The sequence below is a fragment of the Photinus pyralis genome, unplaced genomic scaffold, assembly GCF_008802855.1.
Source record: "Photinus pyralis isolate 1611_PpyrPB1 unplaced genomic scaffold, Ppyr1.3 Ppyr1.4_unclustered_Scaffold450, whole genome shotgun sequence".
NCBI lineage: Eukaryota > Metazoa > Arthropoda > Insecta > Coleoptera > Lampyridae > Photinus > Photinus pyralis.
In genome coordinates, this window is record NW_022171596.1 from 636,124 (window position 1) to 658,711 (window position 22,588).

The window sequence follows — 22,588 nt, forward strand, 5'->3', positions numbered from 1 at the left end:
AAAGGGTAAAGACCAAAGAATTGAGAGAAATTGTAATTAAGTAATACCTATTAGTACCGGGTGATTCATTAGAAGTGAGGACAATTTGAATTTCCCGCAAATCAAAAAAATTATGAAGTTGGTACTAACTGATGATCATTTATTTAATTGCAGTGGTGTATCACCATGCTTTTAGTAAATCGTTTACTTATTTATAATCTACAAATACTGCTTCTGTTTTAAAACAAATTATAAACTAACACTAGACGCAGTCACGTTTCTTACATATTTTAGTGCATCAACTCTAAAAATTGTTCAAAATGTAAAAAGTAATAAACCGCAAATGGCACACAACAATTAACGGCGACACTGGTTTCTTAAATGACAGTCATGACAGAAAAAAATTACTAACGAAATTCAAACCGTCAATCTAACAATGCAAAAAATACTAATCATCACTTCTAATGAATCACCCGGTACTATTTTTCACTCAACGCTATTAGTCAAAATCTATTTCGACCTTTTTATCATAAACTGTTGTAAAAGTGTATTTTTAATTTTTAAATTCAGCCTATTATCTTTTCAAAGCTCTTTAATAGTTAGTTAACAGTAATAGAACAACACGGAAGGATTCTCGATCAGAAAAAAAGGACGTCACATAGCATAGCTAATATTTATTGGTAGAGATATGGTCCAGATGGAACAATTATCAAGTGGAATAACATAATATAGATCAAGCAATTGAACAATGTATAGTCACATTATGTCAAGAATGTTTACAATTAAATTAAGGACAATCTTATGAACTTCATTTGTACAATGAACCTTCCGGAAATTTCGTGTGCACCACTATATTCTTTTTTTAGCTGACTCAAACCTGTCTGGCGTGAAATACGATTCTCGAAAGCAGTCCCTACAGCAAATTTAGCTATTCAGTACCTGTAATAAGACATATTTTCAGTTCACAGATTATCATCAATTATGGTCTCGGGCAGTGCTTCAATATTTACATCTAAATTCTGTTCGGAAAATGGTATTTTACACAAATTTACACCCGGAGAAACGTAATCAATTGGCTAATACCTAGTTCTATCTAATTTTACGGGTACACGCTAATGTTTAAGAAAACTAACTTCGTTAGGACCAGTCTATTAAACAAAGGTATCACATGCCTTTAGGGTGCACCCTGTGTATTAATTTCTTGTGCTTTTTGGGTATTTGTGTAAGTGGTAATTTGCACTTTTAAACTTTATACACAATGATAATTGGAAACTGTACGAAATGTCATTTGCGAAAATTTTTGTTGTCATTTTACTCTGAATACAAAATATTTTTGGTGTGCGCTAATTTTGAAAAATAATTTTAAGTTGTATCCCATATAAACGTGTAAAAATATGGGATTCGAATTAACTCGATTCCAAGGTGATGTAGACGAAGAGCTGGTGTGTCCCATATGTTCGGGTGTTTTAGAAGATCCACTACAGGTGTCCTACTTTCTAACATTTTCCCTTTTTTAATTCCGTTTGTGTTTAAGGCGCCGGTCTGCGAACACGCGTTTTGCAGAGCTTGCATACAAGAGTGGATATGCAGACAACCGAATTGTCCTGTAGATCGCCAGCATATAACGACGGTGCAATTGCGACCTGTGCCTAGGATATTACGAAACTTGCTGTCTAGGTGAGAGCGTTTTGTGTAGTTTGTTACGTTAAATTTCGTCTTCAGATTATGTATAAATTGTGATAATGCCGAATACGGATGCACTCGTGTTCTTAAATTGGACACGTTAGCCACTCACTTGGAAGAATGCGAACACAATCCCAAACGTTTAATACCGTGCGAGCAGGGTTGCGGTTTGGTGATACCGAAAGATGAACTTAAAGATCATAACTGCATTAAGGAATTGCGCGCACTTGTTCATACTCAACAGCAGAAATTAAACGATTTCCAGCAAGAGTTGGCGGAGCAAAGGTTCACAATGGTCGAACAAAAACGTGAACTGCAACTTTTGAAGGTAAGTGAAGATCAAATCTCGTACAGCGTTGTCTCTTCTATAATTAATGGCCCTTGAATAGCAAATTAAGTAACTTCCTGACTTTGTTAAGGCTCCTAACTAAAGTTTTAAGAATTGTGTTATTTTCGTCAATGGGCATTCTAGAAATCGAACTTTAACAAGGTCAGTTTCGCTATCTGAGGGTCAAGAGACTGTACATTTAATAAGTAAATCATGACATAGGATTTTATGAAGGCTATGCGAATATCCAATCCAGCTATGAGAGCGATTGCGGATCAAATGGAACGCGATGAGGTGTTACGATGGAGTAATACCCTTGCGCGAGCACGCGTCACACGTTGGGGTGGGATGATTTCGACACCCGACGAAATACTACAGGTATGTAGATGTTTTGCAATTTTTAACCTACCTCACACCAATTGTAGCGCATGATTAAGAGAACGTTAAGTGAATCGGGCTGTCCCGCGCACATCATAGATGACTTGATGGAGAATTGTCACGAAAGACGTTGGCCACCGGGGTTGTGCTCCTTGGAGACTCGTCAGACAAACAGGCGGCTATACGAGAACTACGTGTGCAAGAGAATTCCGGGGAAACAGGCCGTTTTAGTGTTGCACTGCGATAACGAGCATATGAGTGAGGAAATGATGGTTGAACCCGGTTTAGTGATGATATTCGCACACGGTATCGAATAATTTGCGTGTCTGAACTAACAATTTATTCAATTTGTTGAATTTATAGTCCTAACTTTGCGGTGTTTTAATCGCTAACCAGTAAATAATTTGTTATTGGTGCTTTGTGTTGATGGTTTACATTTGAAAAACGTATTCAAATTAAATGTACGGTTAAATGATCTCAATTGAAGTCGTTCCTGCATCCAAAGTGAAAATTGTTTGGCAATTGTATATATCTTTTGATAGTCGCTAGTCATTGTTTAAAATAAAAATGTGATTCGAAATTGTACTGATTTTTGTTAAAAGTAAGGTTTCTTGTGTCTTGGTTACTAATTCGAAACTTAAGTTATGTGATGTTAATTTGCTTTAATTTCTCTCATAGTTAATCTCTCTTCGTCTTCATTTTGCAAGGCTGATTAATGACCACGAGTGATTTAATCAGTCTTTGTGATTGCAGACATTAGATTTAGATTTATGTTCTGCTTTTCATTTGCTGTATCAATGCGCATTATAATAAATATGCAAAAGAAACCTCAGCTTACTCAAACTTTTGTTTTATATTTTTTCTCAGTCTGATCAGAACTAGCGTGTGAGGAGGCGGAGTTAAGAATACCAGAAGATGTAAACCAGCTACAGCATACAGAACAGATTTGGACCTGCTGTAGAATGTGTGAAGCAAATTTAAAATGCACTTTTTTAGGAAAAGTAATTGCAGCTCGTGTGGTGGTCTCCATGAAAATTGTTTGAGCTGACCTATGAGGCAGTTGATGCCCCACTCGGTTTGAGATCTTATGGTCAGGACCAACTCGGATTGGTATGTAAAACAATAGTGTGATTTTTATGTTTGCCAATCTAATTAACATACCACTTGAACAAGAAACTTGCATTAAAAAACTAAAATAACTCGCCCTGCATGCCACACACAGGCTAAAGGTGAAGGTGTAACACTTCGCCCAATAGGCAGGTTCGACATTTTTTGATTTTTATTGAAATCGGGAGATTGTGTATTAAAAAAACGATAAAAAAAATTTGGGCGCAAAATATTGATATTTACGTCCGCCGTAATCATTTTAAAATCAGGGTCAGCGCAAAGAGAAAAAACGTACCTGTGAGCGAGACTAGACCGCGTGACGTCAGTAGCCAACACATTTGCCACCGCCTTGGCAGATTATACGAATTCACGTAAACTGGAACCGATGTATTAATTTTATTTGTTGTGTGCACAATGCTTCCAGGGTATAAAAAAGCTGATTCGCGAAATTTACCCAATGTGCAAATGGAGTTTTTGGCTAATGAAAATTTAAATGAACCTCAGAGCAGTCCAGTAGTGGAATTATACGACTCTTGCATCATTTCCACACTCACATTTGGTAACTAAATTTCGCGAATCAGCTTTTTGATAATCTTGCGGCATTGTGCAAAAATAATATGAAATAAACAAATCGGTCCCATTTTACGTGAATTTGTATACTCTGCCAGCGCGGCGGCAAATGTCTTGGCTACTGACGTCACGCGGTCTAGTCTATCGCGCACAGGGACGTTTCTTCGCGCTGACCCTGATTTTAAAATGCTTACAGCGGTCGTAAATATCAATATTTTGCCCTAAAATTTTTTTTGGTCGTCTTTAATAACATATAATCTCTCAATTTTAGTTAGAATAAAAGATATACAAAAAATGTCGAACCACCCTATTCAGGTATTGATCACTAAGATTATATCCCACTTCAATGAATACCGTCAAATAAGCAAACTTTAATACTAAACCCCGTCTCAAATGTCGAACCACCCTATTCAGGTATTGATCACTAAGATTATATCCCACTTCAATGAATACCGTCAAATAAGCAAACTTTAATACTAAACCCCGTCTCAAATATACATACACGCGTTCAAATGGGTGAAAAAATGTATTGCTTCATCACATTTCCAGAATGACGACAAGTATGCTCTATTGAATGCGACAAGTAGGGTGGTCTCTATGTTATAAATATTTGAAAGTTCTTTCTTAATTATCGTACATGGTACTAAAGTTATGGCACTTTCACAGATGAGGGTAATCCTACGCTATGGATGCACAATAGGACCAGGGTACTCTTTGCCTACGCTAATAGGTGAACAGGAGAACCAGAGAGTCCTCAGAAGTTGACTGAATTTTATGGTCATCATGTTTGATTCCTCCAACATCCCAGTCTACAGAGACGTCGGAGGCGGACTGCTCAGGTTTGCTTTAAACTTAAATAACAATCTGTCGGTGGGGATTAATTGTCTTGCAAATGAACAAGTGCATCCTTTATCAGCACCTTTTGCGCCCACCACTAATTCCATGGAATTGTTTGATACAATCTCGTTTTGTGATTTATTTTGATTTTTAATTAATTGGCGATTTTAACACCCCCTTTTTAAAAGCCGCTCAGGGCACGTGGCTTACCTGCTCCACACTAGATGTGCTTCTGCTTACAACTTGAGCCTAAACTATATTACAGTGACGAAGCGACCGTCACCTCGTAATTGCGTATTACAGGTGAGTAGCAAAATTGCGCACGTTTCCGCGACGGGTGCTATATTATGCCTCTAACTAAATGATGTCATTTTCTGGGAGGTTGTAGAAAAAGGTATAGGTACCATATATTTCGCATTGATACATAATATAAATTTTTGATAACAAGTAGTGGTTTATTAAAGAACAAATAACTAGGGGCCCGCCTCAATTCTGGCAACAGGGCTTCAGAAAAGATGTGGGAGTCACGCCATCGAGTGATCACAATGCTGTTTGATGTCTACTGCTTTCCCGTTGAAAGGGATACCACTCCTTCATTAGGATCTGTACGCCCCAATCATTTAATGTACCTATGTGGTTATAGCATAATCAAAAATAAATTTCACATTATTTAAAAATGTGGGGGGGGGGGGGCTCAAATGTTTTCATTGCGCTAATATTACGATCTCGATCTATTTACACAGGGTACTAGGATATATGTACAGTGTATATACAGAATATAAGAGGTTTTCTGTGAAGCCAAAGGAACAATATCCGATTTAATTACATGGCAGATGGCAGATCTTTATTTGTTTTAAAAAGTTATTTTGGATGCATAAAATTAGGCGCCCTTCGGAAGAGATTTTGTTATTTAAAAGTGGACACAGGGAAAATATCACACTTAAATCCCTATGTCTACTTTTTAAATATCACTGTATACTAGTACATAGGTATGTAGCTGATGTAGCATCTATTTCTCTATATCGCAGTTACATGATGTTATTTTTATTTCTAAAGGCACATTTGCGTTGTGTGTGCTTCTTACACTATAGGTACGCCAAATAACGGGGGAGCAGTGAAATGGGCGATTTTAAAACAGCTGTCAAAAATTAAAGACATTATAAAAAATTGTATTCATGTCATCGTAATCTACATAAAAAAGCATTCAAAATAGTTAGATTTTCAGTTTTTAAAGATGACGTCCCTCTCCCACCCAGTACTCACATCAGAGGCGCGTCGGAAAATTTTCCATAACGTCTTATGGGGCCCTAGGCCATCGCTTGATTGATGATACCACTCCTAATTTCGAAAAAAAATACAAAGGGCTGTAATTTTTGAACTAGTAGCCCAATCTTGGAACTGTTTGAAATTATGGATTCTACAGGCCACATTCTATAAGAAAATTTTTTTCCGGGTCGATCTGAGACAATTTTTTTTCCGGCCTCAAAAAAAGGCAGTGTATAACCTTCCATTTTTACCAAAAATCGACTGCAAAATTTCTCGGGAAAAAACTTTTTCTTATTAATGTTGGTGCGTAGAATCCAAAACGATTCGTACTTTTTCGATTAGACGTCGGGACTCAAAAGAAGGCAGTGTATAACCTTCCTTTTTTACCAAAAATCGACTGCACCAAAATTTCTCGGGAAAACACTTTTTCTTATTAATTTTGGTGCGTAGAATCCAAAACAATTCGTACTTTTTCGATCAGACCTCTCAATCAAAAATCCTACTTCCATTGCATCTTATGCTAGAGAGAGATGGGGGGGTAGGGCATCAAATCGATCCCGATGCCACGGTCCAGTCGTTCGAAAAGGTTACCACATGGGTTTCAAAATGGAGACCTCCAGGCGATGAATTTTTTTTTAGTCAATTCACTTCGATTGCCGACAAGTTTCTGGAGATGGAGGGGTACGCCATCCAATAATCCTGATGCTGTGTCGACACCATGCAGTCGTTATGAAAGATTACCACGTTTTCATATGTGGTTAATTCATCACTTTGGTTGCCCATGGTTTGTAGAAATGGGACGGTGACAAGTTCTTCATGGATTGAAAGGTAAAGTTTTGATGTTCAGTAAATTTATTAACAAAGACACCTTCAGTCACAATTTATATACATTTGAAAATAGCTATTTTATTGTTATAGGGAGCCATCCTTTTCTCCTTGGAAGTTCTACAGGGGAAGGTGCGGTAAGGAAACCACGTCCAAATCTGGAAAATACAAAGTCATTGTAAGTCCAGTCAATTTTTAGTACTAAAAAGCATTCAAAAATTTGTAATCATTGCCAGTAAAATCCACGCCTCGTACGAAAGGGCACAATGTAAGCCATATTTTAATTATTATTATGTACACAAATACAAAATATAATAAAAAATTCAACAAAATGTATATACAGTGATTCAAAAAATTAAAAGTGATTCAAAAAAGTTTAAAATGATTCAAAAAAGTGAAATTTGATTCAAAAAAGTTTAAAAGTGATTCAAAAAAGGTAAAAGTGATTCAAAAAAGTTTAAAGTGATTCAAAAAAGTTTAAAGTGATTCAAAAAAGTTTAAAGTGATTCAAAAAAGTTTAAAGTGATTCAAAAAAGTGATTAAAGTGATTCAAAAAAGTTTAAAGTGATTCAAAAAAGTTTAAAGTGATTCAAAAAAGTTTAAAGTGATTCAAAAAAGTTTAAAGTGATTCAAAAAAGTTTAAAGTGATTCGAAAAAGTTTAAAGTGATTCAAAAAAGTTTTGAAACACCTTTTTCTTTTTTGAATCACTTTTAACTTTTTTGAATCACTTTTAAACTTTTTTGAATCACTTTAAACTTTTTTGAATCACTTTTACCTTTTTTGAATCACTTTTAAACTTTTTTGAATCACTTTTACCTTTTTTGAATCACTTTTAAACTTTTTTGAATCACTTTAAACTTTTTTGAATCACTTACCTTTTTTGAATCACTTTTAAACTTTTTTGAATCACTTTAAACTTTTTTGAATCACTTTTACCTTTTTTGAATCATTTTTAACCTTTTTTGAATTTCTTTTAACTTTTTTGAATCACTTTTAAACTTTTTTTAATTTCTTTTAACTTTTTTGAATCACTTTTAAACTTTTTTGAATACTTTTAACTTTTTTGATTCACTTTTAAACTTTTTTGAATTTCTTTTATCTTTTCTTGAATCACTCTTGAACTATTTTAAGCACTTTTAACATTTTTGAATTTCAGTTAATTTTTTTTAATCACAAACGTTTTTGCTTATCACTTTTTTTGAATCATTACTTTTGTGAATTTTTTTAACGTTTTTGTTGAATTGTTTTGAATTCCCTGGACTTTTTACCTTTTACTTTGAGGAGTTTTCATAGTTGTAGTTGGTTCTGTTAAGAGACTGCAGTTTACTGTTTAGGCACTGAGTTCATCACCCCAGTGCAGTTTAGACGTAGGTATAGAGTATGTTAAAGAAGTTTCCCACAATGAAAAATTTCATATGTAATGTATTTTAATGAAGTAGGTAGGTATGTCTTTTTTGTAATCGATAAGTTGAAAAATAAATAACTCGATAAGTATTTTTTTGTCACCAATTTTGTTTTGCTTCCTATGACCTGTGTTTCATTATACCTAAATGACTATCCCTCAGGGTAGATCAGTGACCTTTCTCCAAAGAGTATTCGGTCTTCGCATAAGTTTTGGATGGTTAGCGATTGAGTAGGTAGGTACTGCTAGAGACGTCTAAAAAGTGAAATCGGATTGTAGGTATATTTTGATTCGGTAAGACTATGAAAGAAGGGGGACTGACAATATCCTATCATTGATTAAACAAGTGCTTGTTTACAATGAAGGTATATAAGGTAAGGAATACATAATAAAACTTAAAAATTTGAACTGTATAGAAACATACGAAGGTAATGAACGTAATTTTTACGTACGTATACGTAAGCGATATGCAACGCTTGCGCATAGTCGCAAAAGTTGAAAATGTTGCAAAGTTACGTACGGTCAAAGTAGTATGATCTTTGGTTTATTGTAAACTTTACGGAAACGATACGAATATGTACGAGTTATGGTTTATGAAATATTTACGTATACGTTCATTGTAAACAAACACTTAGTGTGTATAATCAATGATCCTAGCAAGGGCAATACGTATTGAAGCAAATTTTCGTATCACGACCATATTCTCGGTGCACAAAACTTTACTTTTCGTTTATTCCATAATCTGTTTCATTGCTTGACCAGTGGTGTACCTCCATTGTACTTATTGTATAATAACAAAGCAAAACTTGTTGAATCGTTCAAATGTTGCTTCCACATTTTAAAGTAGGTACAAACCGCTTGAAAATTATTTAAAAATTTGTAGATGGTGCCCTTGTGCATCTACGCCTCATATTTAATTATTACCTACTAATTTTAGTCTTAGATTTTGCCCTGTGCTACATACAGGGGGTCCCAATTAAAAGTTGAACCCCGAATACCTCTGTGCTCGACCACGAAATTAAACCCCATTCGTTTGATTCCATTAGGTGGGTGGCACATAATTCCATTGCGTTACAAGAAATATACATTATTCCAATGGAAGAATTAATTCTAATTTGATAAGGATTAAGGCGTAGTTTTATAGGGATGAAGAGGGAGATTAAAAAAATAAAAGAAGAATTGGTAAGGGAAAATAAGAAAAATAAGGCAAAGATTATTAAATAAGGAGAGAGATAAGTTTTAGTCGGAAAATAAAAAGGATGTTTGTATAGAAAAATGAAAAAGTATAATTTTGCAGGATTCATTGAATGGAGTGAAAAGGTAGGTAAATAAACTGAAGTGGAAAAAATAAATGCAAAATTAAATTCGGGAAGTTTAAAGAAAATTGCGATATTTCGAAGGTGTATTCATGAAAGCGAAAATAAGAAAAAAAGCTGTTCCTAGTTAGGTACAAAGCTATAAGCATCCAGTGTTCTGAGTCAAAGGTGGTCTAATTCGGCTAAATTTTTTAAAACAAGGTAAAAATGTGATTGTGCCTCCTGATTTAGTACCGTCAAACTACTATTTATTACCAACGCTCATAAAACAATTAAAGGTTTTCAACAATCAAGGCATATGTGCCGTTCAGCAATACTTTATAGATCAAACTGAAGAATTAGGTAGGTACGTTTACAATTACTGTATAAACGTTCTACTATACAGGCTGTTTCACGCAAACCTAAAAGTATTCAGACTCTATAATTTAAATCTGCAAATTTGCATGCCAACATAGTTTTTTTTTAATTTATCCAGTTAAGACATTGTCAAAAATGTGTATGGACATGTCACAAATGTACAGTGAGGTATTCACAAACAATACAAAGTACAACAAACAAAAACTATTAAAACCTACGAGTAAAAAATCAGAGGAGAGAATATAACGGTGGTGGGAAAATAGCATAGCATGCGACAGTTAAGTCTCCATCATATTACTTTCTTTGCGCTAGTCAGTTATGTCGACTTGACTTATCATAAAACAGAAGAGGCGATGTCAGTTTTGTTTTACTACACCACTGCCAATAATGACGCGTTGCCCCCCACTCTTATAACTTCCTTTTTGTCCATATCCGTCTCGACCCCTTTTAATGCAAGGTTCCTTTCTTTTATTTTTTACTCGTAGAAAACATACTAAAAATCTATCGACGGAAAATATTATTATATAATCATCACTTCCGGTTTTGCCGGATGTGGATAGTAACTTTCTTATTTTAAATATAGAACTAGGTAGATATTGCATTTTCGAAATTATATGAAAATCTACATCTTTTGATACCACATTTCCTTATACCCAGCATCAAGGGTTTTCAAATTATTAAAGATTTGTCCAAATTTTTGACATTATTGTGATATAAACTGTCATGAACAACAAAAATGATAAAAATTATAACCATAAACAATTTATGTCTGACAGATCTGCGATAACGCGTTTATTTCAAGGCCTCCTAAGAAAATTATGCATAACGCTCACAATGTTAGAAAATCTAAAATAAAACGAAAAGCATAACAGATAGGCATAGGGAATGTAATAATTGATCAATGTAGAATTTTCTCGACATTTAAAAAAAAATAATAGCAGATTCCATTTGTAAAAATCAACTTTTTAAGGTTCAAGCTATTAAACTTGACCATTAATTTCAAAACACCCTGTAGAAGGGCCATCAAAATTTAAATCATTAGCGTGTTAGCATCACGCCAGTATTGTTGATTTTGGAACACTTTTTGAAAGCGCTAAAGAAAAGCAGCGAAATGTCAAAAATTTGGAGAAATCTTGTTGAAAACTTTTGATGCTGATGGGTATAGGGAAATGTGGTACCTACCTATCAAACGACATAGATTTTCATGTAGATTTCGAAAATGCAATATGTAGGGTGTTTTATTTAAAATAAGAAAGTTGGTGTCCACATCCAGTAAAACCGAAAGTGGAATGATCACGATAATATTTTCCTTCGATAGATTATAAAAAAATATGTTGGTATTCAGATTTAAATTTAAATTAATGGGAGTCTGAACACTTTTAGGTACCGGTGAAATAGCCTGTACATACAGTGCTATTTATTAAGAAGTAGACATAGATATTAACGTGTATTTTTTTCTCTGTGTCTTTTAAATGACAAAACATATTCTGAAAGGCGCCTAATTTTATGCAACTAACGTTTTCTTCAGTTGAATACAACACACACGAACGATAATAAAAATACAGAAGCCAAATCGGCAATATTCAAATTAATATAACAGCGAGATCTTTATTTGTTATAAGAAGTTATTTTAGTTGCATAAAACTAGTGCCATTCAGAAGAGATTTTCGCATTTAAAAGTAGACAGGGAATAACAATATACATTCATGCCTTATGTCTACTTCTTAATAAATAGCACTGTATACTATCATACTATATTACTATGTTGAGAAATTATTTTAGAATATTATGGTGTTTTATATGCTAGATTACATACAAATTAGTAAAACGTCGAAAAAAATCACCAAAAGTTAAAAATTCTATCAAGTCACTTAGTGGTAAATATGAATCGAATTGCCTATGACATTACTTACCAGAAAATTTGTGATTTTCCATATTGTAGAAGTTGCTTCGGAAAAAAACAATCTGGAATACGAAATTTGGTGGACAGTGCTCACATCTGCAATGTAGTAAACATATAATGTAGCCCATTAGGTTCAATGCTCTTACCTTTGGCATTTTTCTGACAATGCGGGCGCGTTGATCAGCGACCTTGCTCCAAATGTGTAACCGCACAGTTGCTCTGTGTCAATTCGAAGAATATTTGGTCTTTGCAGCAATTTGAAGTGGGTAGCATAGTGTCGTGGTTTTTGGATTCATCAACGTGGTCACATATATGCTAAAATGATATATCCTGTGACATAAGTATATTACGGTAAGGTGGGAAATTATATGTGTCAAAGGAAGTAAACCAGATAACAAACAACGTAGGTAAGTATATAAAGGGTGGATTTATGTTGGAGCCGCGCTCTGCATTAATGTGATGTTTCGATACGATTAGCGTAGGGCTCATCGCTCATTAGTCATTACATGAAGTTTTACATCGTCCTCGTAAATATTATTAGCTATACTTAGTACTGTTATTTTTAGCACTTTTACCAACTAGGTAATACGTTGGAAGGCGTATTATGGCCACTATATCCGTCCTACAGATTTTAAGATATTTGGTTCGTTCTTTCTGCATTCCCTATCTTATAGCCTCAATCAAGAAAAAGGTTATTGATAATTAAATTGCGCAGAGTGCGCAATGCTATCCAGATCCTTCTTATTTTTATAGGTATTTTTTGGAAATTGTTGCTTCAAGGCAGAGCTGGGAAGTAATCGATTACAATAGTAATCAGTAATCGAATACAAATTTTCTGAAGTAAACAATTACTGTAATTAAATACTTTTATGACAAAGTAGGTAATTGTAATCAGTAGGTACTTTTTTTGAGTAATCATCCCAGCTCTGCTTCAAGGATCGGTAAACATAAACATAAATAAACCAAAGAATTTCATTTCCCTCTCAACTATAATAATTTTACATATTTAAAATATTGTGCTACCTTTCACTGGAATTAATGTTTTTATTACTACAGCTGTTATGTAACGGAGGCCGACATTCACACCAAGGGCTCACGGTACGAAGAATACTCATACTATATATCAGTTCTGTTAATGGTTTAGATAAGAGCTCGGGGGCCCGCCTTTGGCTAGTACATGACCTGTCTAATTATAAAATGGAGTTAGGGTTTCCGAGCCCCATTTTATAACAGTACCTACTAAAATATGATATTAAAATTCAAATATTCAGGAGTCATAAAAATATCACAAAATAAGAGATGGTAGCAAAATACCACTGCAAATAAATTCAATAAATGTATTTTGCCCTCACATAAAATAAACAAAAACCTCCCATCCATGGTACATTATACAAAATCTCCCAAATACCCTAAACTATCTAACCACCCTGTAGGTATATGAATCTCAAATGGAAAGCACCCACACCTATGGAAAATTCACCTCCAACTTTCTACGTAACAAAACTATAATACGCCCTAAATTATCATAATATCGCATCCTGTACAAGTAATAAAATTTCACCTAGTACTCGTGGAGATATGCCAAGGACGAGAAGATATGCCAAGGACGTTAAACGTCCTTGAGATATGCTAACATTTGCTACACTATACATGGAAATGAATGAATGCAATTGCACAATTTGCAAAATTCCTACAGAAACGTAATACAAAATCTATTAAATCTACAGGCAGCCTAGGTATGATAATTACATATAGGTAATTACAAATGTAGAAAATAAAGGATACATATTTACCTAGATTTGTGAATCAAACACATATTCTACTACCTCGACCACAAACAACCACACAATAAACGACTAATTAATATACCCCCATGAAAAGCACGACGCGCAACCCCTCGCCAACTTCCGCCATTCAAAATTCGAATTGTTAAGATTCGCGGTTAAAAATTTACATTGGCGTAACTTGCGTTTTTTCTCGATAAATTAAATGCATCAAAGCGGGAATAATTCCAATTTAAAATTGCCATATACCGTTAACATCTCATTGACGCTATTATCGTTGGTCGATGACTGAAGAATGATCCCTTAAAAACCGGAAAAAACTGGAACCGAAACCGAAAATGATTGTAGTCACAGAATCGGAATCCTTAAAAAATAATTCTACCTAATACATTTATGGGTTACAACCCCTGGTTATATATAAGTATAAATTTTAATTCACTTGGTACTGTTTAAGTTTTTAAAAGTACTCGTTCAAATTAAAGAAATGCAATCCAGTTGCAATGAAAAGTCAAATTAATTCCTTGTAAAATAGGTATAATTAGGCACCCATTCAAAAAAAGTGCGCTCATTTCCCTACTCCTCCAAAACTAAGGATTGCGTATTTTAATTTATTTATATTATATACAGAAACATGATCTACGCTTTCTTAAGTGATCAAAACTTACCCATTCCACGGGGAAAATATACATACTAACGGAGCACATACAACCGCACTTACTGGCGATTCATTCGCGAATGAATTACCTACATACGTAATATTATAACTTCAATGCCGATAAGCAGAAACAGATGCACGGTGTAAAATAAATAGAGACGTGTGAACCGCTCCCTCAATTATGAATCAATTTCACGGCCGTGCAATTTAAGAAAGAGACGGCAACAGTAGGTTCAGTCTATCACACTTCCGCTAATGGAGTCTTATAGAAGTTTTATTAACCAAATCGCGAACGCAGGCAAACCGAAAAAGACACGAAAAAATGTATAGAACATAAATTCAATAAATTGCAAAGGATTAAACTTCTTGCAAAAAAAAACACGAAGATCGTTTTTTTAAATTAATAATTTTATTTTCGTGATGTATGCAATACCTTTGAATGCGTTGATAATACGCTAAACGGTAAGATTGACACACTTCATTTTTTCTACAAAATTGCATGGCCTACCATGTGCGCAATAAAATATGTTTAGATCTCGCGCCATTATAGCAGAAACCGAAAATGAACGGGATAAAACACTTTTTCTTAGGTATAGATTTTGACCTGTAAAATCCAAAGCAATTTTTAATATTGTTTATCATTGATTCACTCTTTTGAAATAAATTCATTTGCAAAAATCATCATCCATTTATGATCACCCCGTATCTGCAGTTTTTTAAATTTAGGCGCCATTTTTTTGGTTTTGTTTACCTTCTATTCTGTAGTTTTTCATCATAACCTTAAAATAATGACTAGCAACTAGGAATTTAGCAAGAAAACTTCTAAAATTAGGCAAATGGATGCAAATGTTGATTTGAAGAAATCATGGATTATGATAAAACATACGTTTCCTATTTTGGATAATAACTTTAATTGGGTTTGCATGTAAAGTTGCTTTAAATAGTTATAATTTTATGTTTACTTGCAGCCCTATGCCCAAACCACGGACGCACAGTTATTCGAAACAATAAACTTAATTAATCGTTTTGGACTAAATGCTACAATTAAGTCGTTAATTATAAGTAAATTTGAAGAGCATGTGAGGAAATTTGTTGTTCCAAAATTTTGGGCATTTTTCACAACCGATATCAACGTTGGCGAAGGTTTCGGCAATTTCTTTAAAGCGGTTGATTATTTGTACACTTTCTTCACAAATCATATCCATTTAATTGGCAATACTAGTTTGCTTTGCAACAGTAAGCCTATTTACAATGCCGAAAACGCCACAGACAGCTTAAAATTAATAATACGAGCCACTCTCCTCTCCCAATTGCCGTTAAATTACAATAAGATCATTGAAGAGTTTTATGAGACCGCTTTAAAGTTGGAAAACAACGACGACACCGCCTGCCCGGTTTGCGGTAATGAGCCGGAGTGCTCGTGTTTAATTTACTTTCACGCGACCAACTCCAAATTGGTTGAGTTAAAGTTGTTGGAGCCGCTGTGCGGACAGGTGCTTACTTCGTTGATCTACGGCTACATCGAGTCCTACATCAATAAGACGTGTAAGGACAATTTCGATAACTCCTACATCGACGCATTGGAAAAGGTTAGACGGCGTTTGTTTTGTAAACGATCGCGCACCTCTCTCTCTCTCTGTTTTAGTGGTTGGATCAGTTTATTATTAATTGGTTGCGGAAGGTGTACGGCTGTGACGGTTCCTCTGAATTGCAGGAGCAGGAATATAAGCAGAAATTAACAAATCTTTTGTACGAGACGTACACAAAAGTTAGAATTAATCAACTTTTCAATATTATTATAGGTAATAAGTAATAAGCAAAGTGGTAAGTGGTGGTCTCTGCCATAGATAGGGATTTCTGTCACTGTTACTCATTAGGAAACTGAACATTAATATTCATATCAAATAATAGGCTGCTCTATGCATCCGCGAGAGTGGGACAGAGATCCCCTTGTGGCTCTCTCTCTGTCGGATCACGCTGGTCGACGAAGCGCGCGTGCCAGTATAATTATTATTATTTATAGTTCACTGTCATTAGATCATTACTGGTGGGTTTATAGAACCCTTAGCTTAGATCATTGAGAAATAGCGAATAGTAACAAAGGTATGGTTCCATTGGTTAGCAACGCACAACAAACCTTTGTTCCTATTGGCTATTTTTTCATGATCTAAAGATGCTAATGATTGTATAAACTCAGCATAAGAAATACCCAATAGAAAGAAAGGTCTGGTTTCGTTGGTTAGCGACGTACAATAAACTGGGTAGCGCAATAAACTTGGCTAAATCTTTATTATTAGTTCACTACCATTAGATCATTAAGAAATAGCCAATAGAACCAAAGGGTTATTAGCGATTCAGATTAACAGTGAGACATCTGGTGGCAGAATATTGTAATTACTATTGGTGGGATAAATAAGATCGCCGTTATTAACAGTGACCAAAAGTACTCAATATTGCAATTTTTATAGCTGTAAAAGTATCTATACTTTCATTTGCAATCATGTAATTACACCTTAAAGAGCAAGGATAGTTTAAAACGTTACATTTTATCACGTTATGTTCGAGAATTTCAAATGTGGTCAGTACAGTATAGCAACCAAAAATAACGATAATTTAAGAAATCGTCGTCTTAAGTCTTTAATTGTGAACAGTGCAATTACACAAACAACAATAAGGATAAGTTAAAGAATCATCGTCTAACGCATAACATTTGTATACTCACGTGAACATTATTTTCCAATCGAAGAATACCCCGAATCTTCACCGGCTTTAGAAGACTTAAGTAAATGTCTGCCAAAAACGGACCTGCGTCCCCTACTGACAAAGAAGTTGCAGAAGGCGATGGAAACGCGACTACTTCACCCTGGCGTTAGCACACCCGACATACTAACCGCATATGTAGCGTCTATCAGGTCAATGAGGATCTTAGATCCGTCAGGGTTACTACTCGATGTCGTCACGCAACCGATGCACGAGTACTTACGCAGTCGTGAGGACACAGTGAGGTAATTGTAGAACTTGAAGGCCACTTCTGCAAGTCTGTGCGTAGGTGTGTCGTTAGCAGTCTCACAGAGGAAGGTCCTAATGATCTAGCTGAAGAGTTGGTAAAAGGCGACGCTGTGCACGTCGACGAAACCGCAGCGTCAGACGAAGACACTGAAAATTGGGAGGCGTGGATGCCCGATCCTGTCGACGTCGATCCTAGTAAGTGTCTTTGGTTCAAAGCATCCATACCATAGAAATTTGCAGGTAAAACTTCAAATATACGCAGAAGCGCAGATATAATATCAATGTTAGTGAGTGTCTATGGCAGCAAAGAGCTCTTCATAAATGAATACCGCACCCTCCTAGCAGATCGCTTACTCTCACAGTTTTCGTGCGACACCGAAAAGGAAATACGCTACCTAGAACTTTTAAAATTGCGATTTGGCGACTCCCAATTGCATTACTGCGAGGTTATGCTGAAGGACATCAGCGACTCCAAACGGATTAACCATCACATTAAACAAGACGCGAACTATACCGATAATAGTTTTCCTATATCAGCATTGATCGTATCGGCGCAGTTCTGGCCCCCTTTCAAAGATGAACAGTTAGAATTGCATCCGAAAGTGTTGTCCCAAATGGAGACATTTACCAAAAGTTTCGAGGCTTTGAAGGGGAATCGGACGTTAAGCTGGAAAAACCACCTGGGCGTTGTCGACTTGGAGATCGAATTGAAGGATCGCGTTCTAAACTTGTCAGTTACGCCGGTTCATGCCGCAATTTTGATGCGATTTCAAGATCAAGGTGAGTAGTCAAAGGAATGATACCGATTTAGCTAAAGTTAAAATTCAAGACGACTGGTGTTTGGATAGGCTAAGTCGCACACTGCATATTCCCCCTATTATCTTAAGGAAAAAAATTAGATTTTGGTTATCGCACGGATTAATTGACGAATTTATGAAGGACTGTTTTTGTCTGGTGGAAGAGCACGATACCAACGTGCCAAATCTTAATGCAGATGTCGTGCTTGATGACTACGAATCTGAGAGCGTGATGGCTAGCACACAAGACCAACGCGAGGAGGAGCTCCAGGTATGCAAGTATAGTAGAAAACCCTTTCAAACATGTCAAGGTCTAGTTGATAGTTACTTATCGAAAACAAAAGGACTGCAATATTAAAATTCGTTTGTTTCAGACATTCTGGTCGTATATCATCGGCATGCTGATGAATTTGGATTCTTTGCCTTTGGAGAGGATACACCAAATGTTAAAAATGTTCGCGTTCCAAGGGCCTACGATTGAATGCAGTTTACAAGAGCTAACCCAGTTTTTAGATAGAAAAGTTAGGGAGCAAAAACTTGTTTTTTCAGGCGGTTTATATAAGTTACCCAAAAATGATATGTTGTAATTTTTTGTTTCTATAATAAATTTTTGTCTAATTGAGATATTGTATATGTATAAAATCGGTACATTACAAGATTCAATAATAAAGGGAGATTTTCGACTAGTAGCCTGTGTCCATTAGTACTCTACCACGAACTTATAAATTAAGATGGACTGCTGATCAAACAGTTGCCTAGAGGTAGAAATGGCCCTAGCATGGGCGCCGCCGTGATGTGTACATTTTAGTTATTTTCTAGGGGAATTTTCCTAGTGCAAGTTTTGAGACTATTGCAGCCTTGGAAAATGACATGTGTCACAGTAATTTATTTAGAAAACGTGAGGTAATGCTTGTTTATTAGTTGATTTGAATTTCGCGCCATATGAGTGCACATCATGGCGGCCCCCATGTAGGTGTCATTTGTTAATTCAGCATTAGCAGTCCATCTTAATTTATAAGTTCGTGTACTCTACCCAAACTACTAAAAGTTAAGTCTTTCTTCGTTGCGAGTTGTGAGATTGCTTTCCGGTGGTAGTTTATCCGGTTGACATGGGTTAAGCCTACCTCAAAAACCCGAGTACATAACGATTTCCGATATAATTTCCAGGCACTTTATTTTTGATTCCACACTGCACCCCGACACTCTGTAGCGCCGCCCCGTAGAAATGTTCAAAAAATGGCTCAACCAGTATTGTAAAACACTTTTCTTCATGTTTTTCTGAACACTATGCCGAAAACCGCATTTCGATACAAACTGTTTGCAAAAATGTAGAACGTTTGTCCTTATTTCCCTCGCCTAAAGTAATTAAGATTTAATTTAATTGTCTACCGATCGCTTATTTGTGTGGTACATGTTTGTTGTTTCATTGTATACATGATTGAACGAGCCCAAGGTACGACCTAGATAAGAGTTTTCATGTTAAATTTTTTTATTCTGTTCCCGGAATTACATCAGGTGTTAATTAAGAATTGGTTTTTTTAAATTCATTGAATTTTGGAGGCGGTTTTAAGACTGCTGAATTTTTTCAAATTAATAAAATTTGCGACAATATCGAGATTTTAGCCGTGAAGGTTGCTTTAGAAAAATTATCTTTGAAATAGTTAGTACCTTAATTGAGCTAGTTGGACAGGTGCTTGTGGGTGATTTAGTGACAGTCTGCCATTGAAATTTGACTCCCAACGTGGGACACATAGCAATACCTACCTTATCTCTTCTTCCCTGTCTTCTTCAATTGCAGCTTTTGCCTTAATTCTTAAACGTCAGTAATCTACTACTTGGAACGTTTGTTCCGTTGTCACCTTTTACACGAATATTGGGTGCTTTTCTTGAAGACAAGCTCGCCTTTTGTAGTGTTTAGCCACATTGTATGCTCTCCAGGTCTTCTTTTTGGTATTTGTCGCAGAAGGTACCGCCCCCCCACCCCTCAACCTTACGAGGGTCGAGAATTTTGGGGGGTGAATTACTCTTTACCGTTGCCCTACCTCCGCGACGTTACGTCTGTTGTAAAAAACCTCAATCATGTAAAAACTTAAATTTTATACATACGTTTTCTGGACTCATTAATATGTCTACCCCATCTCAGGCCTGGTTTACAGCTACCACTTATCACCAGGAAAGTTGTACGTGTTCAGAGATCAAACAAACCAACCAGCGACGAAATAAAATAAGCCAATGAGATACTTCGGGACGTGGAAAAACAAACAATCCTTAAATCATTGCTTGCAGAAAATTTCTCCATGCTACCTTAATTTCCATCTGCACTGAAATAACATTGCCATAGTTCAACACAGATTCGAAAGTTTTCAATTTACCGATTTTGACATCAACTCTCCCATGACCTACTCAAATCGTCTCATTCTACATGAAACAAATATTTTCTGAAAGACAGTATAAACAAGGCGGCCATTCACACTAAATTATGAATGTTATTCAACAGATGGACGAAGAAAAACCTCATTAGACATTAGGGGTATGTGTGACCTGTATGACCATCAGCAGTAAGAGTTGCTTCTACTCCTTCTGGACGGCGTACACAATTTCCGCTTACAGACCTAGAACCCCAATTAACTTTGTCACGATCTTTCATTAGAGTATAGCACGGAAAGCATCCTCCTGGTAACATTCTATGGGGAAAATTACACTGAAAGAAATAAAATATAAACAAATTATGAAAGGTGCCAATCTCATCTATTTTTTAGGTTGGTATTAGCATCATTTCACTTTAAAGTGAAATACAATTGCAGCATGTCACTTGGAAAGTTATTTCACTTTCAAGTTTTATTTAAAAAGATCAACTTTTAGCGTGGAAAATGGGCTTTAGTAACATATTTCAGAGATTTTCGGAAGCTAGTCAGAAGATAAATTTGACTAAGAAAATTTGAATGAATTAAAATTTCATGCACTACTTTGTATACTGTAGTTTTCCACTAAACACGAACAGTTTAGAAGTATGAAAATGAAGAATTCTGAATAGCTATTGGGTAAATGATATGTAGCACCACTGGACACTAACAAATAAAACATAGCCACCCAATGTAGTTTTTGTCCTTTTTTTGGTCCCTCCTCATATTTCAGTTCAGTGGCGTAGTCAGTTTTTCCAAAATAAATATTTTTTGAAATTAATAACCAAACTTAAAAGCATAAAAATAATATACAGTACGTCTCATTTAAACTTAAGCATAAAAATAATATACAGTAGGTTAATTCGAAAAAATATTTATTTTGGAAAAACTGACCATGAAATAACTAAATTCTAAGGGTTTGTGAAACCGGGCCGCCACAGCAGTATTCTATTAATCAGTAACTCATTGTAGATGTCTAAATTAATCCAGGAGGGAATGGAAAACAAAAGTAAGTAAAATTCATAGCTACATTATTTAACAATCAACAGTAATAAATTAATTATAAATATTAAGAACTAAGCGGGGAGTAAATCAAAGTCGTCGCTGACATGAACCATAGGAACATGTAATTCGTCAATAGATGGCGTGGTCTTCGCATCACACAGATTCAATTCTTTCAGCTTCCACTCCCAATCCATCTTTTGAACGGCATGCAGAGATTCCGCTTCGTTGTGATGCCTCAAAAGCATATGCTCCTTTATTTTTTCCCATTTATCGTCGACGTCTTGCAACCAGCTCAAAAACAAACGCCCATTATACCTCGACCTTGCGTTACGATCTTTCTCTTCCTGCTCGGGCGTTATCAAGTTATACACCTCTTCGTCCCTTAAAATCGTACACACGGAGAACGGAAGCGACTGGTTGGCCAAAGCGCGCGCCGCTCGACCGTGTACCCGTAGTATCTCTTGTTCGACGGACAGTACTAATTTTTCTTTCTCTATCACATGCTTAAAAAAATTCGGTTAGTAATCGATCAGTGCGATCGAAAAGTCTTACCTGCATTCGTAATCTGTACCGCTCCTTCTCCTGCTCACTGTACAGGTCTTTCATTTGCGCGGGAAGATTCGCCGGAATGGTTATGTTGGGCGTAGTCGGCGCGTTTCCGGCCAGGACGTAGGTGCACCGATTCATGAGGTAATCCTTGAAGCCCTGCGGGGGCTTAGGCTGTACTGGAATTAATCCCTTACGTCGCTTGTCAATCTAAAAGAGATGTAGGAATTTCACAATATTTAGACAGAAAATATCTGATTGGGTGTTTGTGTTTTGTTTTACTCTGTTAAAGAACATTGCAGTTATAAGAAAATGATAGGATTTTCTCTTTTAAGGACATTAGACTTTTCCTTTAATTTATTTCAATCGATCGCATGTGCGTGGTGTGCAGGCCCTGAGTGCCTTTCTTTCTAACAGCATTGTTAATTGAGTTTAATG

General features: G+C 35.7%; 3 protein-coding genes and 1 long non-coding RNA gene across 6 annotated transcripts; 2 read left to right on the top strand and 2 right to left on the bottom strand.

Moving 5' to 3' along the window:
• The first annotated feature begins 1,252 nt into the window (after positions 1–1,252).
• On the top strand, positions 1,253–3,205 carry LOC116182267 (E3 ubiquitin-protein ligase NRDP1). 2 transcript variants are annotated; one of them, XM_031502786.1, is made up of 5 exons: positions 1,253–1,463; positions 1,514–1,656; positions 1,702–1,990; positions 2,213–2,368; positions 2,416–3,205. In XM_031502786.1, the coding sequence occupies exons 1-5, from the start codon at positions 1,374–1,376 to the stop codon at positions 2,683–2,685; spliced, it is 948 nt and encodes a 315-aa protein (XP_031358646.1). In that variant the 5' UTR covers positions 1,253–1,373; the 3' UTR covers positions 2,686–3,205. The 2 variants fall into 2 exon arrangements, with proteins under 2 accessions (XP_031358646.1, XP_031358648.1); XM_031502788.1 differs by having other exon boundaries at positions 2,225–2,368.
• Positions 3,206–7,000: 3,795 nt separating this feature from the next.
• Positions 7,001–14,554, bottom strand: LOC116182269. 2 transcript variants are annotated; one of them, XR_004147470.1, is made up of 4 exons: positions 14,402–14,554; positions 12,099–12,267; positions 11,963–12,048; positions 7,001–7,131 (listed from the first exon to the last, which is right to left on the bottom strand). It is a non-coding gene; the product is annotated as an uncharacterized LOC116182269 (long non-coding RNA). The 2 variants fall into 2 exon arrangements; XR_004147469.1 differs by lacking the exon at positions 14,402–14,554 and having other exon boundaries at positions 12,099–12,855.
• Positions 14,555–15,150: 596 nt separating this feature from the next.
• LOC116182266 (anaphase-promoting complex subunit 2-like) lies at positions 15,151–18,886 on the top strand. Its single transcript, XM_031502785.1, has 8 exons — positions 15,151–15,308; positions 15,360–15,980; positions 16,037–16,193; positions 17,138–17,396; positions 17,441–17,595; positions 17,641–18,180; positions 18,230–18,468; positions 18,572–18,886. Exons 1-8 carry the CDS (start codon positions 15,228–15,230, stop codon positions 18,782–18,784), a joined length of 2,265 nt encoding a protein of 754 aa, XP_031358645.1. The 5' UTR covers positions 15,151–15,227; the 3' UTR covers positions 18,785–18,886.
• Positions 18,887–21,613: 2,727 nt separating this feature from the next.
• On the bottom strand, positions 21,614–22,386 carry LOC116182268 (ankyrin repeat domain-containing protein 12-like). The gene is made up of 2 exons (XM_031502789.1): positions 22,157–22,386; positions 21,614–22,107 (listed from the first exon to the last, which is right to left on the bottom strand). The coding sequence occupies exons 1-2, from the start codon at positions 22,289–22,291 to the stop codon at positions 21,676–21,678; spliced, it is 567 nt and encodes a 188-aa protein (XP_031358649.1). The 5' UTR covers positions 22,292–22,386; the 3' UTR covers positions 21,614–21,675.
• Positions 22,387–22,588: the final 202 nt, after the last annotated feature.

Bases quoted from the DNA above. Each gene is read 5' to 3' on its own strand.
- LOC116182267 (XM_031502786.1), top strand. From the start codon at position 1,374: ATGGGATTCGAATTAACTCGATTCCAAGGTGATGTAGACGAAGAGCTG. The intron at 1,464-1,513 runs GTGTCCTACTTT...TTTGTGTTTAAG, and splicing joins TTTTAGAAGATCCACTACAG to GCGCCGGTCTGCGAACACGC. The intron at 2,369-2,415 runs GTATGTAGATGT...CACCAATTGTAG, and splicing joins CACCCGACGAAATACTACAG to CGCATGATTAAGAGAACGTT.
- LOC116182266 (XM_031502785.1), top strand. From the start codon at position 15,228: ATGGATGCAAATGTTGATTTGAAGAAATCATGGATTATGATAAAACAT. The intron at 15,309-15,359 runs GTTTGCATGTAA...GTTTACTTGCAG, and splicing joins TGGATAATAACTTTAATTGG to CCCTATGCCCAAACCACGGA. The intron at 15,981-16,036 runs GTTAGACGGCGT...TCTCTGTTTTAG, and splicing joins ACATCGACGCATTGGAAAAG to TGGTTGGATCAGTTTATTAT.
- LOC116182268 (XM_031502789.1), bottom strand. From the start codon at position 22,291: ATGAATCGGTGCACCTACGTCCTGGCCGGAAACGCGCCGACTACGCCC. The intron at 22,108-22,156 runs GTAAGACTTTTC...AATTTTTTTAAG, and splicing joins GGTACAGATTACGAATGCAG to CATGTGATAGAGAAAGAAAA.